Consider the following 16,617-nt stretch of genomic DNA (forward strand, 5'->3'; position numbering starts at 1 on the left):
ACTTCCTAAATTCCCCCATAAAAATTTTATCAGAGAATATCTAAATTATTAACATAAATATACACATACCTCTTTAGCTGTGATTTCCTTAACGGCAGCACCCACAGGCGACTGTTTAACTGAAACACTGCCCTCTGTTGCCTTCATCGGTCCAGGCTTATCACTGGACTTCTCGCCAGTTTTTCTCCCTCGTAGCATCTTCTGGTATTCCCGATAGCTGCTGTAGGGTTCCAAATCCACGGAGCTGAGACCAAACCTGACCAGTGGAGGCTTCTCTGGGGGCTTTGCTGTCATGAGGGGACTGTCAACTCTCTTGGGACTGACTGGTGTTAAGGCAGGCTTGATAGGGGCACTCTTAGGACCAGCGGGTGCTAAGGCAATCTTGATGGGAGTAAATGTACTGCTTGATGTGGTCGGACTTTGTAGGCCTTTGATGGGTGTTGAGCGACCAGATGAGCTGTGGGAGCTTCCTTCCAAGCTGGCTCGGCGGGTCCGGGTTTCTTCCAATGCTCTCTGGCGCTCCAGCACATTCTCTCCTTCCCGCTCCCTCTGCAGGCGGATCTCCCGCTGGACAATGGATTCTTTCCGTCTTGGCACCTCCTGAGTTTCAGAAGCCTCAGCCTTGTCCTTATCAATTATGACAACTGCTGGCTCTGGGCTTGCCGACCTTGTCTGACCTCTGGGTAGTGTCTCCTGGACTTGGATAGTTTGCTGTGTAACTTCTGGCTCAGCCATCAGCTGAGGGCCCTTGCTGTTTTGTTCTGCATACCTTATAGTGATTGGAAGACTGGATTGCTCAGGTTCACAGCATAATCCTTCTATGCTGGACCCTCCATTTTCTTGTACTTTCTGTGCTTTTTGCAGTTCTGCAATACAGCCTGTGTTTTGCTTCTTGTTCAGACGAACTTCTTTGTCATCAATGGATTCCTGTTTGATGAGATGTACCTGCATGTCCTTGTCAACTTCATCCTGATCTGTGGTGCTTTTAAGGCGTCCCTCTTTCAGCAACTCTTGTTCCCTTTCCTTTTGCTCCCGGATCTCTCTCGCAATAATGCTCTCTGAGGTCCGGTGGCTCAGTATGGCAGTTTTGCGCTGTGGCATGACTTCATAGGTGTAGGAGTCGCAACGATCATAGTCATCATCCAGATCCTTTGGCATGATGTCTGATGAGTCATCTTCGAGTGGAATGTCTGCCCTAACTTCTGCTTCAGGTGCTGCTTGCTTTGGGGCCGTTTTCTCTTTGGCTGCCTCTTTCAGTTTTACCTCAAAGGAGAACATTCTTCTGGGATGACTTTTCTTCAGATGCAGACTCTCCGCTTCCATTGCAGATGCCATGGTGGATTTTTGCTCCCACAGGCTGCGCATCTTCTTCAAATCAATTGGAGCTTCATCATTACCTTCCTGTTTACTTTCAGCTGGTTGCACCTTCGAAGTACCTGGTGGTTCGGAAGAAGCTTCAAAAATCTTAGCCTGAAGTTCTTGAGAAGGCGTTTTGCTCAGACATGGTGTGTCCAGCTCTTTTGGAGCACATTCAACACTGCTCATTTTGTCGTCTGATTTTGTGCTTGCAGGTGATCCAACCAAAGCTACATTTACTGAAGCAGCACTCTGTGGGCTCTTGCTGTCAGTATCCGGTGGCTTCTCTGGCAATAATTGCAAAGTCGAGTTTGTCACGTCAGGGACAAAGGTATCTTCTTTTGGTTTATTTGAGGGGATCTCTACCCTATGTCCAAGTGGCTTATAAGGTTTTGGTGTAAGTGTTGTAAAATTAATGGCACTTCCCTGAGAGGTGTGGCCTAGAAAAACTGGACTTAGTGGGGATGGTTCTTGCTTGACAATGCTGCTCTTTCCGGTCGGTGAGAGAGGCCCCTCACTGTCTGGTGAGGTCAGGTTTTCGAACTGACTGCTGCCTCCTTGCCAGCTGACTTTCTTTTTTCTCTTGACCTTCACAGCTGCCAAGACTTCTCTTCTCTCTTGCTCATATTCAAGCAGTGTCTTACCATCCTCATCAACCAGGTCAGAAGGCTTGCTTCCAGGCTTGGATCCATACAATGCCCGGATGAACTGTGTCGACTTGGTGGTAACGATAGAATCTTTTGAGCTGGGAGATGTGATGACTTCTGGAGGTTCAGCAGCAATGCCAGGATCTTTTGAGCTGGGAGATGTGATGGCTTCTAAAGGTGGCTCAGCGGCAATTCCAGGGCTGACTGACCAAGAAGATGTGATGGCTTCTGGAGGTGGCTCAGCAGCAATTCCAGGATCTTCTGACCGGGAAGACATGACGCCTTCTAAAGGTGGCTCAGCGGCAAAGCAAGTATCTTCTGACCTGGGAAATGTGATAGCTTCTGCAGGTGGATCCACTTCTGTTGTAGAGGTGCTCGGTGGAGGCTCACTGGCACTCCGGGATTTAGTGTCTGCAGATATGGTCTGTTCCCCACCAAGTCCCAGCAAAGCATGGGATGAAACGAAACTGTCGGTGGCTGCTCGAGGCTTTGTCTCATAGAAGTTCTTTGGTCTTTGGTAGGCAGTATTCACTTTGGGAAGAACAGGCACTGATGGTAGAGCCGAGGATATGCTTATTGAAGAGACTGGTGAAGATGGAGAGGGCTGTTCAGGCATTTTAGGTTGGAAGGCGGAATCTTTGGCAATGGAGTCTCCCTCTCCAAAAAAGCTTCGTCGCTTGGCATCACGATCAAGTCTGATCCCTGGGTGGCTGATCACAGGCTCTGCCTCGGCATCCACAACATTCGTTTTGACAACCTCCTCCTCAGTATTTGCACTGACAGGGACAGGTTTGTCTACCTCTTCACCACTGTCAAGCGGGGAAGAGGGAATGCCACTCATACTACTAGACTGCTCTGGTACATTCTCCTGCATTGTAATGCTGCCTTCTCTGACCAACTGATCCCAAGCCTCATTGGTATTCCGAGCGGATTTCTCCTCTTGACTAGGCGCTTCAGCTACAACCTCTTCCATTTTTTGTACATCACCCTCCTGTTCAGAAGGATTCAGTTCATCTCCTTCATCGACCCCACTTGTCTTTATGGGGTCACCTACCTCATCAATCACTGTCCCATCTCCTAGCTCATTCAACAACCTGTCCACATCACTAGGAATTTGTTCCTTGTCAGCTCCTTTATCCTCATCATCTATGATTGTACCGTCTCCTAACTCGTTCAGGAACCTATCCACTTCACTTGGTGTTCGCGGCCTGTTTGTGTTCTCATTGTTGTCCTCTATCCCTGTCCCATCTCCTGAGCCATCCACAGTCCCATTCATGTCACCCGAAGCCAGTTCCTGGCTAGACTCCTCGATCTCATCAATGGCTGTGCCGTCTCCCAACTGGTTCAAAAGCCTCTCCATATCACTTGGAGTTCTGCCCACATTGGTATCCTGGTCTTCGTCAACCGCTGTGCCCTCCCCAAGTTCATTGAGGAACCTTTCCAGGTCACTAGCAGTTCGATCTAGATTACCAGTAGTTTTCTGATCAGGATTTCTCAGATCTGCACTGTCTGATGGAATCTCCATAGACATCATCAGTAAGTCACCGTTACTGTGCTCCGAGTTACAAGTAGGTTTGCTCTCTACATTGGCTAACAGAGGGTCAAAATTGGTATCAAACTCAGGCGGAGGTGCAACAACTAGTTTTGCATCAATATCACCTGCACTGTCCCCAAAGTTAATGAGGAGGTCCTGAGCTGCTCCATTGGTTTCCATGTTGGCATTTAGGTCAGAGGCAGTCTTGGCTGGGATCGGCAGATTATTCAGGCTATCCAGTTGGCCTTTGTCATCTGGGATTGTCTGGTCTGAGAGGAGGTCCATGCTGGTAGCTGCTTCCTCAGGATCCGGACTGGCGCCTTTGTGGCACAGGTCAACGGTAAAAGCCTGAAATACCAAGAAAAATGGAACAATTTCTTTTTTATGGAATGCACATCAAACAAAAATCAGTTCGTCGTAATTTGTCCAAAACTGTCACTTAGGAATCGTTAAAGAGCAAGAGACTCATGAAATTTATGGTTCTAAGGTGTGCTGATACCAGTAAAATGGAGTATACAAGTAGCTACCGGTACATGCACATGTAGGTTGTAAATGTGTGCAAATGTACCAGTATGGACAAGTGTGTGCATACCAGTACCAATACTGTCTAGGTTTGTTTATCACAAGTACAAGGACCATCCGACCACCTGCTCCAACTTCTTTTGAAGTGGTGACACAAACTCAAGGTATATACTGGTACAACCTCTGTACATGCATGTACATATACAATGTATGTACATGATGTAACTCAATATAATTGTACGAGGCCCGGCAACAGGCTCATGACTTCCAAGACCTCATTGGTTGCCATGTGTTGGACCGTTCTACCGTATGATTGGCCCAATTCACTACTCAACAAGATGTGGCATATAATGACCCCCTGCTCCAGGATGCACTGGTTGGTTTCTGGCCCACTCCCAGGAGTATTCTGACAGCTCAATCACTATGAATCTGTACCTGGGCACATCAGCAAAGGTCAGACACACATGTACAAGTGCCAGTGCACATACATGTACATGTTCGCACATGCTTGGACATTTACATGTATACATGCATGTATATACTAGTATGTATGTCCAATACTGTGAAAATGCTGGAATGTCCACCAGCAGACTGGCTCGCTGTATCAATAACATAACCTCACACTTTGTTTACATACCAGTACATGTGCGCTTGAATCCTACGGGGGCGTGGTGGATCGTGTCCCACCTCACTGCCATTGGAAAGTGCACATACATGTTAAAAGAAATCTTGACGTCTTCTTGTCTATTCATCAGGGACCATAAATACCTGTGCATACCGGTACATGTACAGTGTACATACTTTATACAGCATAAGGATCAAAAGTTGTCAACCGTTTAGGTTTGGCCACTACTTAGAATTTGTATGCAGTGAAAAGGATGGGACTACCAGCATAGCATTACTAGCTACCTGTAAACATGTTTGTCCCCGGACAAAAGAACAACACTTTGAAATCCTCTCATTCACAAAACAGCTCCACTGTAAACCTTGCCAAATTATGGGTAAAGCAGCAATCCATCTCTTTTTTATTGTGACAACAAGGTGTCAGTATGTGATTCCGGCACCGTGCTGATAGCACCCAGAGTGATTTTCTGAGGAGTTGCATTGCATGATCTGCTTTCATGCTTTTATGCTGAGATGGTGCTCTTTGTTCCTTCAGGAATGCCGTCCTTGAGGGTGGCTGGGCATCCAAAACAATGAAGGGTGTAAAAAAAAAGTTGGCAAGGTTGAGCAGTGATTTTAGTTTCCAAGACCAAGAAGGGTTTAAAACAAGCTAGGGAACTGGTCTAATGGAATTATGTGTACCAGCACATGCTTATCCCACAGAAGTTGAAGGAGTTTGATAGATTTCAATTCAAATGCTTGCCATTAAACACTGTGATTATAAGTGGCATGTTTCATATCAATAACTGAAAGAATTGCTACAAGTACATGTACATGTATTTCTCAAAGACATGCATCTGTCTACTGTAGGTTTTTGAATTTACAGTGATGAAAAATGCAGTGGGAAAATTAAGATTGCATGTACCGTACTGTACCAGTAGATGGAACCACTCAAAAGCTGAAAATACATGTACATACATGTACAAATATGTACATGTACAGTTACATGTAGATTGCACAATATGAATATTTCATAGCCTTCTTCCAAGATACTGGATTATATTGGAATACAAGTACTGTACATGTACATGTATGTACATTTCCCATTGTTATAAGTGGACTTTGCATGATTCACTGCAGCAAATAAATGATTCAGAAGATATTACATTTACATGTACACGTGCAAAAACTGTCCAACCAAAGAGGGTGATAAAACTAAATTTGGGGGGAATCAAGATACTGAATTGCCTAAGGTACTGTATGCACCTGTAGAGTTTACATTCGTGGACACGTTTGGTACTTAGTGCATGTACCGCACATACATGTACATGTACATGTATACATGTACAGTAGTTCCAAGAATGGCAATCACACTTGATTGTGTAACATGTACATGTACAAGTCCAGTGAGTCCTAAGCAGGACCAAAGAGAGGGTGCAATTTTCATATCAATGGAGGCTCCTGTGGTGGGAACTGGACTTCGCTGGTTCACAAACGACTAGACGTGCACACATTACAGTTGAGTTTCTGCCAATACAATGAATACTCGCCATCAACATTCAACTGATGAGGGGGTACTTCTGCTCAAGGCAAATTCTTCAGAACAAGTACTGCAAGTGACATCCATGTGTAAAAGTACATGTACAGGTTGATTTTAAAAATGCAAACACTTCAGACTGTCTAATGAAGGTTAAACACAATATAGAACATCACAAAAATATGGGAGAAATCAAAATAACAGAAACTCAAGTCAAGCAATACCTGTTTCTTAGACCATGGAGCTATATTTTACTAGCTCCATGCTGAGACAGTGCTCCCTAAATCTGTTACTGACTAACTCACAATTCTGTCAACAGCTTGAGAATTCAGAATCTTGGAGACAAGCGTATCTGCCACGGCGCTGAAGACAGGTTTTAAGAGATCTGGATCGGATGTCAGCAGGGTTGTCAGACTGTCTTTGAGCTCTGAGGACAGACTCTCATCCCTCGCAGCAAGCCTTCCATCCCTCAAGTTGATGGCAGCATTAGTGTAATCCAAAGAGTAGTGATGGTTGATTGGAGATGCTCTCACATGACTTGGCTCAGGGCCAGCATCAACTGGCTGGATAAGGTTGAAATCATTTGCGGATTGGCTGCTGTAACTCATCTTGAATTTACTTCAAACCAAGGCCATCACATCAATACAGAGTGTAAAGTACTCTACAAATAACATCTTTTCAAATAGATCCTCCTGACATTTCTGCAGCATGTACATGTATACATGTACTGTACCGGTACTCCGCTTGTGGTAAATGTAAACTTCTGTTTCAAGTGATTTACCGTGAAATTGAGTTCTAAAAAATCTCAGCCTACAGGAACATGTACATGCATGTGTCCTCCTCTTACAGTAGGAACCACACCCAGAACGACATACATGTATGGCAAAGGGAATCACTGGGGAGATGGAATGATGGCTGGTAGACCGACTAACTTCTGGGAGTACCAGTGCATACCGGGCACTACATGTAGCAATGTTTTTGAATTCTCCCACATTCCAACAGTACCCCCCTCACAGCACCGACACAATGGCCCAATGCAGATACAGCGGTTCTCCTGATGGAATCTTCTGCACTCGCCACCAAGACCCCCCCTTCCCCCAAAAAACAATCCCTCACATGACTGCTCTCAACGATGCAGGCCCAGTATTCTCCTCTGTCACTCCTGGTATGTGGGAGGGTAGGGGACAAGACACTTTTTTTGTCAAGGCTTCAATTCCCAATGGGTAGGCAATGCATAATGGAACTGGATCTGAGAATACAGGATGTTGCCAAAAGCCACAACAAAACGCTGTACATCGCCGCAAGAATGAGGGAGAAAAACAAGCTGAAAAACCAAGGGACACCAAACTGCCGTAACAAGAGAAAGAGGCCCCATTTCTTTCACACAGATCTGATCTCGATCACTGATCCAAGATCCGGATCGCTCTACCGGTATCTGTAAGCTGGGTTCTGGTTTCAGTAAACCAATGTCTGATCGCTGATAGTGATCCGGATTCGCATGAAACAAACAGGATCAAAGTTGAAAGTTCTCTTCAAGAAACTGATAACACCATCTAAATTACCAGGGCAAAATTGGATTCTAGATTTAGTAAAAGTTTTTTCATGTACTAATCACCAATTTACAAGTACATGTACTCTGAAGGCTATTCACTCTTCATGCGGGTACGAGTATTGTACAGGTAAATGTACATGTACACTGTACTTCTGGACAAAATACATGTGTAATTGGTTTTGGGAGTTGATAACAGACGTGTCAATCAGGATTCCCACAAAAATATGAAAACCGATTTCCAGGACTTTCCGGGACTAGACAATGACAATTTCATGACATTTAACACCACTTCGCAGGGAACTGTCACTTGGAAGTCATAGCCACTACTATGCACTGGGAAGAATAGCCTGAAAATTTATCATTATTCTGTTTTCACAATAAAAGGCTCAAAGATGACCAATGAACTACCGGTAATAACTCTACCATACATGTACATGTATGCATACATGTAAGTATACATGTAAATATATACATGTATGTACATGTATGCAACCATACCATGTTGCCAGGTACGGTAATTTGAACACAGCCACAGTGGATCCAGGCCTGATCCATGCTTCAAAACAGGTCACAACTTTTTGCAATTTTTTTTAAAGAAAATACTCGTACCACCGTGCATTCATGTACATGAGATAAAAGCAGAGGGCTCCTGGAGGCACAAATCTCGTTAAGAAATTCCATCCATTGTCATATGCCTTGTTGACCTTCCCTTTTGTGCCTGCCTGGTATCAGCAAAGCCACCCAAAGATGTGGGGGGGGGGGAGGAAGAGAGGAATGAGGAGAGGGAGGCTTCAACAGGTAAACACCAGTGGCTTAAAAGCTTTGGCAGAATGGGAACAAATCAAGGCATGAATGGATGATCGGGATTGGTGGGGCATTTTACCAGCTTTGGTAGGGGATTGCCGAGACTGGCAGGGGGTTATGGACAGTTGGAACATCCGCTCCCTGGGGACATCTAATAGATACTGTCAGCAATCATGGATGAGTCAGTTTTAATTGGTGTTGTAGTCCTCTTGGAGAAGCAAACAAATTTCATGCAGCATTATGAACTAAAATATAGTGGAACACAAAGCATCACCCTTCTTACAGAGAGAAAATGTGGCCCGTAACCGTCACTTTCAAGCAAATTAAATTATGTAAAATTTTTTCGTGCTCTCTAAATTTTATCCCTTACTGACCGGGAGAGAGCCTCCTGTGCGTGTACTGTTACATCACTCACCCTTTGGAGACTCTCTAGAACTTTTTACTTATTTAGTTTATTTTATTCATCCAGGGTATGCCCAAACAGTTTATTAAAACTGGTTTCCATTGGGGCCCTGGAAACACTCATAAAAATTATACATGTACATATACAATGAAAACAAAACTTTGAAATTAGACACCTTCACAATTGTTTACAAGGGTACACCAAAAGTAACACGTGGAACATCAACATGATGAAATCTGTGAGGACAAAGCACACGCAAAATGCACAATAAACAAAAAAAAAGTTCAAACAGGAAAGTGAGAGCAGCAAACTTGACAAGACTTGAGCAACTGACAAAAGACTTTCCACTGGCCCTGTACTGTTGTTGAGTCAAGGAGTCATCCAGTGAAGATGAGTTGTCAAAAGGGATGATTTGGGAGCTTGGTGGATCAACAGGCCGGTCTGAAGAATGAGTCTTGGCCTCCGCAAAACATTTGCCCTTTCATGGTCATACTTCATCAGTCCATGATCAGGCCTCGTAAAAAAGAGTGAGCAGCCCGACTGTGAACCGCAAGGCCCAATCACGACAATGTCACACCCTCGTTTCAACGGCCCGTGCACTTGATTACTGTCATTCAAGATGATCTGTTCCACTGTGGTCAGCAGGACCTCTATGAACAACCCAGTCTTGGATGATGTAGCCCCTCCCAAACCGCACTTTAATAAGGATGAAATATGAACAATACAGTACGCAATGCTCTGCCGTTTGTAGACAGACTCTCAATGAAAGATACCATGGACAGTAAAGCTAAGACAACTGCATGAAAAAAAGACGAAAAAATTTTTTTTTTTTCATACAGGCACCTTCCACGATTAGTAGACAAGTGAAAAGGAATATAAACTGTTTGTTAGAGTAAATAACAAAATTATCAAAATTGTTCTGGTCTAATCTGGAGAGATTTCCAGTTCTGTTTGTGACTTACATGTATTGTTTATAGAAAAACGATGCTATGTGCATGGACGGTACATACATGTACATGTACATGTACTGAACATGTACACTGTACATGTATGCACATATCTGTTGGGATGGCAATTTTCAGTAAGGCCTTGAGTTAAATGTGCATTCTCACACACAAAGGAACTGAACCAAGTAATCATTGGTCTTATACCCTGATGATTAATTCAACCCTAAATTACCACAGCAACAGCTGAACCCAAGGTCAGCTTTGGTCAGCTGGTTGTCAAGCCAACCATGGATACAACCGCAGGGTTTGGCTACAACACATGGCACAGTAAAATGGTGATTTGTGGTTAAAAAAATGAAAAATATTTTGTGTGTCTAATTGAGGGTTGATGATAAAAATACTTTCAAAGTTCTGGGTTAAGTTTCTGGAGGATGTTTTTTGCAGACTTACAAAAATGTAATTCCTGCAATTTTGTTTAATTAACCCTAACCCTCCTCAATCCTCCAAAATCCTTTGGCCAGTTTTGGAGGATTGAGGGTGAATGGCAAAAGTGCATGGCTGATTGCGAAGGTTGCCAGAAGCGAAAGTCATGGGTTAGACCTTGTGTTATTTTTGCTCAGTCGTGCATAAATTCATCCCGATATTTCTTTTGAATCAACCACACTGCTCAAGAATGCCACTCGCACCTCCTCAACATAATGACAGGAATTGCCGGAGGATTTTGAAGGATTGAGGCAGTAGGCACACCTCCAAGTAACATTTTCAAGAAATTTGGGAGGATTTCGGAGGATTGAGGAAGGTCCCTCGCAAAAAGGACCTAGGGGGTTAGGGTTAATCTTATGATGCACTAGTTAGCAAAGGTACAATGTAGCACAGAACTAAGACCATAACAATGTGGACTCTCAGACCCACCCTCAGTTTCTTCTAGCTACGGTACCCACTGGAAAACAGGCATCCCAGTAGCAAGCTGGTGCACCATGGCTGTGATGTTTGCTTCTTCCACTGCAAACATGTTGGGCTTCTGCCTGACTGTGTAAAACCACTGCCAACAGGCTACCCACAAATCACTTATTCAAACATTGGCCAGACATTGTGGAGTGTTTGAAGTACCCTACTGCAGTGAGCAAACCTGATAACTGGTACATTTTCAAACATGTTAACAAAGCAGGGAACTTTTCCTGTGTACATGTAATTTTCAACTGCTCCTCATGTTATGTGAGTAATCTGCAGTTGAAACATTAATGCCTTGAATACTTGATACACCCTATTAATAATGTATCGGTTGGGGAGGAAACCAAATTTTTGGTACAATGGGCAGTTAACTTAATGTCACAAAGTAACACTTCATGAGAACAAGAGTACATGTATATACATGTACATACAGAACTTTTCCTGTACACCTTAAAACAGACGATGCGAGTTTACAGCACCCGTACTTACAGGTCCAACAACTGAGTTTGTTGGTTTACATTTAAGCAAACAATGAACAGCTTATCCAGAAGATGATGTAACAACACATGAACTACGTGCAATAAAGACATTTCTCCAGTAAAAATGCAGTAGAAGATACTGAGAATTCTGGAGCCGCCCAAGCCTACTCAAGCCTACTGTACATGTACATGTACATACAGTAGAAGATGCTGTAACAACACATGAACTACAGGTGTACGTGCATTAAAGTCATTTCTCCCCTAAAAAACTAAAAATGTAGTGCAGGATTTAAGTCTTAAGTCTGTCATAAGTGTGAAAATTTCTAGTGTCCTTCAAACCCAAAGCACTCTGAACTGAAGCCAATTTCTAAATGCTCAATGCTAAAAGCCCTCTATCATGTCTATGGATCACTTTAGACCCAAATGGTGGAGGTCAGTGGTTGTTAATTTGAATACCTACAGACCTGTACCCATGTCCTTCTGCCTCCAGTTAGCTACATGTACTGGTAAATGTAACAGGCCTGTACCATATTACATATCAAATCAGTCATACAACTCCCTCTGAATGCAAGGTGTGGGGTCGCTGCAGTCACAAAAGCCCATTGTCCACAATTTTAAAGAACAGCCTTTAGTAGAGGCTATTTGTACGGGTACCTAAGAAAAGTTCAACTGCAGATGTATACAGGATAACTTGCTGCAATATGTGCTAGCATATTTACCATCTTTTAAGATGGAGAAATTCTCTAATTTTTTTACATTTAAAAAAGAAAGGTCAGTGCCCTCAATTACTTGTACCCAAAATACAAAAATGTGAGAAGTTTGCAGGATACCAGCCCTTTCTGGTTCTAACCCAGCAGCTTTTGGCATGGAAGTCACGAAAAGCTAGCTGAAGTGAATAACCTCCCGTAGACTTGTTGGTATTGTGGAGGATAATGTGGGTGGACTGTTAATGTTAATGTCCTTGTGGGAATGCTTTGAATCCATCATGGAGTTTAACGTGGAATTCCAGTTCCTGGAAAATCTTGTAGAAACAATGTAGAGTAGAACCTGTGGAATCTTGCTCTGAAACCAAAACCACAAAAAAGACAACCCAGTAGTGCACCCGTACAGTTCAGTACACCTCGATGTTGCTGAATGTGGTTACAGGGTATTCTAACTCAAAAACACCCTAAAGAATCCTTTTGTTGGTAATCAATGTGCCCCGACATACTTCACATTTTCAACTCTACAGACTCTATGGCCCCTGTGCCTGGTAAGGAAAATGTACATTTTTAACCAAAAGTAACAGGTTGATTTTTATTTGAAAAAAAAAACCCATAAATGTACATGTACAGTACTTTTGCAAGGAGTAGTGACAGGGACTGCCACCTACATGTAATCAGCACAGGAAAGGCGTGCAGAAGGGGGCAAAATTTGGCCCTCAACCTCAGCAAACCTTTCTTCCGATTTACTTATGTACATGTAATTCCAGTGCACATCCCATTCCTAATCTCCACCTTCTTTTTTTTTCTTTTTTTTTGAATAAAAAGGAAGCTACGGTAACTTAACAGAATGATCAATTTCTACATGTACTTCTGCTCAAAATTGCAAAGGAATTGACATGTACATGTTGTACAATTCAGTTTGGGGCTGCCGCACCTAATGCATGACTTGGCATTGCACTTCAAACTCAAAAAGGGGCGCGAGGTGTAATCTACAAGGTATACTGTAGGCCTGCCGGTACCACTTCTAACAGTGGGTATAACAATGCTACCACTGTGCCAGTGTTGAAGGACATAATTTTCACAGAGACTGCAAATGCACATACATCTTATGCACATGTACATGCAGTTTTTGTCGTCCCCTCATACTGCACAGCTTGGGTGTAGCATCAGGACGGACCCATGGTGTACATCAACTGGTAAATAATTTGGATTAACAACAATAAACCTCTGTCTGCACGACTGATTTGACTGCATTACATAAATCAGGCGCTGTACAAAAAAGCAGCTCCAATAGATGACAATGCTTCAAGGCTCACTGTCCCCTCTTCAAAAAAGGGCCCAGCTTCAGAATGGAATTTGGAAGGTCACCAAACAGATTTGAACACCCTGGAGCAAAAGATCCAACAGGAGTTTACTCATCAAGGACATGTTACCAGACAGGGGGTACAAGATCTGAAGCTGAAGCCAACGAAGGTGTACACAAAAAAGCAGTCTCCAGGTTCCCCTCCCCCAATTCAGCAACTGTTACAAACAGCGTAACCATGGTAATGTCAAGCCCTGGCCTGATTATACCACAACAATAGATCTGTCATTGTGATTTTGCCTTCCAGTACATGCACACTCAGCCCATCTGCTGGATTTTGTTCCAGGCCATTACTCCAAAACACCTGTTCAAGGCAGCCACAACTCATGTACATGTAACCTTGTTTTCATTGATGGGTAATCATGGGTTTCAGTCTTTTTTCTCCTTCTTCAGTCCCATGGTTATACCGAAGGTCTTTAATGAATGGATTATTATTACAGTTTGACCCCACCATTAATTTTTTAAAATGCATGTATTTATCCTAAGCACACCTTTGTGAGAACCACAACTCCACACTTTCATTTAAACCAGGCTGCGTTTACTCTGACCAATTCCAATGGAATTTTGCTTATACCAACCTGGGACAGATTTCTGGGAACAAGGTCACACGTTACTCTGTGGTCTCCCCCCTGAAGCTTTACCCTGATCCTAGTACAGCACTCCCAACCCATACCCAAATGAATGACACAAAAGAGGCCACCAGACCCCTTCTTGAAATTTTCAAGGAATGACGATCTACCTACAGTGTACCGTACGGTACTATGAAGATGATTACACCCAAAGAAGACTGATCCTGGGGTATCTTCAATCTTCTCTCCTCTCAAATTCAGAATTTTAAATCAAGAGTGATGAAAGCTACTCAAGTACACAGCACTTTTCATCACATCCTTGGGTCACACATGAGCACGCACAGTGTACACTTCTGGCACATACGTGCACATTACACATTTATGTGTGGTATTTTCACCAGCCCATTTTCCCACAGTCAGCCCACTTACGGTGAGTTCTGTGCTACTCTCAACAATTTGGCGCACATACCTAGAGTGGTTGTTTGACCCCTGGCGTACATGTAGCCATGGTTACACATGCCATTCACAATACAATGCTCTCAACATGTGCGCATGGCATGTGGTTCATGATTTCCCAATGATTGATGGCTGCATTAAAGTAGTGCAGATTTGAAGGCACTCTCAAGCCATTAATGCCTTGTTCCATACTTGAACAGCGTGCCCCAAATTTTATACTGTAGTACCACATGCATGTACCACAAATGCTTGGGGAAGGCTACCAGACAAGGGCAGGGGTTTGGTCGAATTTGTTCAATCAAATGCAAACAAGACATCTACCGGTAGAGGTAAGACCAAAGGTGCAGAAGTTTTATCCTACAAAGTCTGATGCCTTGAAGAAATAGCCAAATGTATACAATGTACCGTTACATGTACATATCATAAGCGTCCAAAGGATGCCCAGATATCCCCTCTGACTAACATAAATGTACAAGTACCGGTAGCACCATGGTCTAAAAACAGTCCTGAAATCATGTGACAGCAGAGTGATGAAAAATTATCCACAAAAACTGAATTATCCTTTAAAGGTTGGTAAAACAAAGTAGAGTAGGAAAAAAATAAGGGGTTTTAGTTAGGGTCAAGCTTGAATATGAAGTGGCATTTAAACCTTGGCAAAAATGCTGTGGAATATGTAAATCTTCATGTGAAGCCAGATCACCTGAGAATCTGGGTAGTAGAGGTGTTTTCAAAGAAACCTGCTAAGCAAAAAATACCTGTTTTGTAACAAAAATACCGTAGGTTACCAGCCCGAAAGTCAGGGTACCGGTACATTCATGTGGCCATGTCTGAATTACTTGGCTGTGGATTAAAATCAACCACAAGTTTATGGCTGTGGCTGCAGACAAGAGCACATAAAATTGCTAAGCAAGATTTTCCACTGAGCAGCGTTATGAAATTGACCAGTTGTGACTAATACAGACACACGTATACATTGCATGGCAAGTTTGGCTGGTAACCTGCTTTGCTGACCAAATATTGTCCGTGTTTACCTGTATGAAGTTGGTTCTTAAATCTAAATTAAAAATGGGTGACCAATCAAAACTCAGTTACATTTACACGTACATTGTAGCCTTTTTGCAACCTTCTGGAGGCAATTGCTAAATTGAAGGAACTGAATATCAACTACTCCATATTACTTTACCTGTACGCTACATGTACATTGTACATGAATTGGTAGGCCTCCAGCTACATGTACACCTGTACGAGTAGTCCATTTAGAACCACACAATTATTTAAATCACCAAGGCCAGCCTTCTGATCAATCCAAGTGAATAGAAAATGATCACAATACACGATGGGCTGTTATTGGTGCATGCATGCTGTAACTGGGGCATATACATGTACCACATGTGAAATTACACATCACACCTGTTGTCAACGTACATGTACATCCGTATACAAAGACATACATGTACATGTGTACACACAGCTGTGAAATCATCAACCTGCACACCTAATGTACGGAGTATCGTAAGTACCCATCACACGTCCATTACCTCTTTCCAATTTCAAACCTGGGAATGTGTTGATCTGAACACCACTTGAACTATGGATTGCGTTACGAGCAAACAGAGGAGAATGCCGAGATTTGCATAGCCAGAAGTGTAGCAAATAGGCGTTGACTTTTTCAAATGTTGACTTTTGCTCAGAAGGAGTCAAAGTACAGTTTACCGAATTCAGCCTGATGTTTTTTTTGTTATCAAAGTGTAAAAAGCAGTTGGCTGTACACGGAGGCGGTGCTACATGTACCTGTAGTCTGCTACTGTTGACTACGATGCAGACAAAGCGTCCCTTTTGAAAACGGACTGTGATTTGATAACTTACAAATTTACTTAACTTGAAAAAACTCATAGAAATGTTGAGTTTGTTGATAACATAACAGTATTTATAGGTCAGGGGAATTTCACTGTGACTTTTTTTTTTTTAGATGGAGACGCGAACTACTACGGTACATTGTATTTGTTCTTTTACAGTAGTATTCATCTTCAGTGGAATCTATTAATTTATAACGGATAAGTTCTATGCTTAAGTGTGTGCAATTTGAAATCTAAAAGACAGATCTCAATGCAAGGAATGTAAAGTTTATCAAAAATATGTTTATAAATACTTCGGGGAATTTCCAGCAAGGAATCAACGTTGAAATATTCC

The 16,617-nt window shown here is 42.8% G+C and overlaps 1 protein-coding gene across 9 annotated transcripts in view; it reads right to left on the bottom strand.

The window, feature by feature from the left end:
- Window positions 1-16,617, bottom strand: part of LOC110984363 (uncharacterized) — a 36,700-nt gene that overhangs the window by 7,919 nt on the left and 12,164 nt on the right. For 7 of the 9 annotated variants that reach the window (XM_087143760.1, XM_022244498.2, XM_022244497.2 and 4 more), the window contains one exon: window positions 70-3,885. In XM_087143760.1, the coding sequence (XP_086999886.1) occupies window positions 70-3,885 (3,816 nt within the window). Of the gene's footprint in view, window positions 1-69; window positions 3,886-6,504; window positions 7,007-15,610; window positions 15,895-16,617 lie in introns of those variants that run through there. The other 2 variants (XM_087143762.1, XM_087143761.1) reach the window with 2 other exon arrangements.

Source organism: Acanthaster planci, linkage group LG12 (genome assembly GCF_054643075.1).
Source record: "Acanthaster planci isolate LZ-2023a linkage group LG12, COTS_SCS, whole genome shotgun sequence".
NCBI lineage: Eukaryota > Metazoa > Echinodermata > Asteroidea > Valvatida > Acanthasteridae > Acanthaster > Acanthaster planci.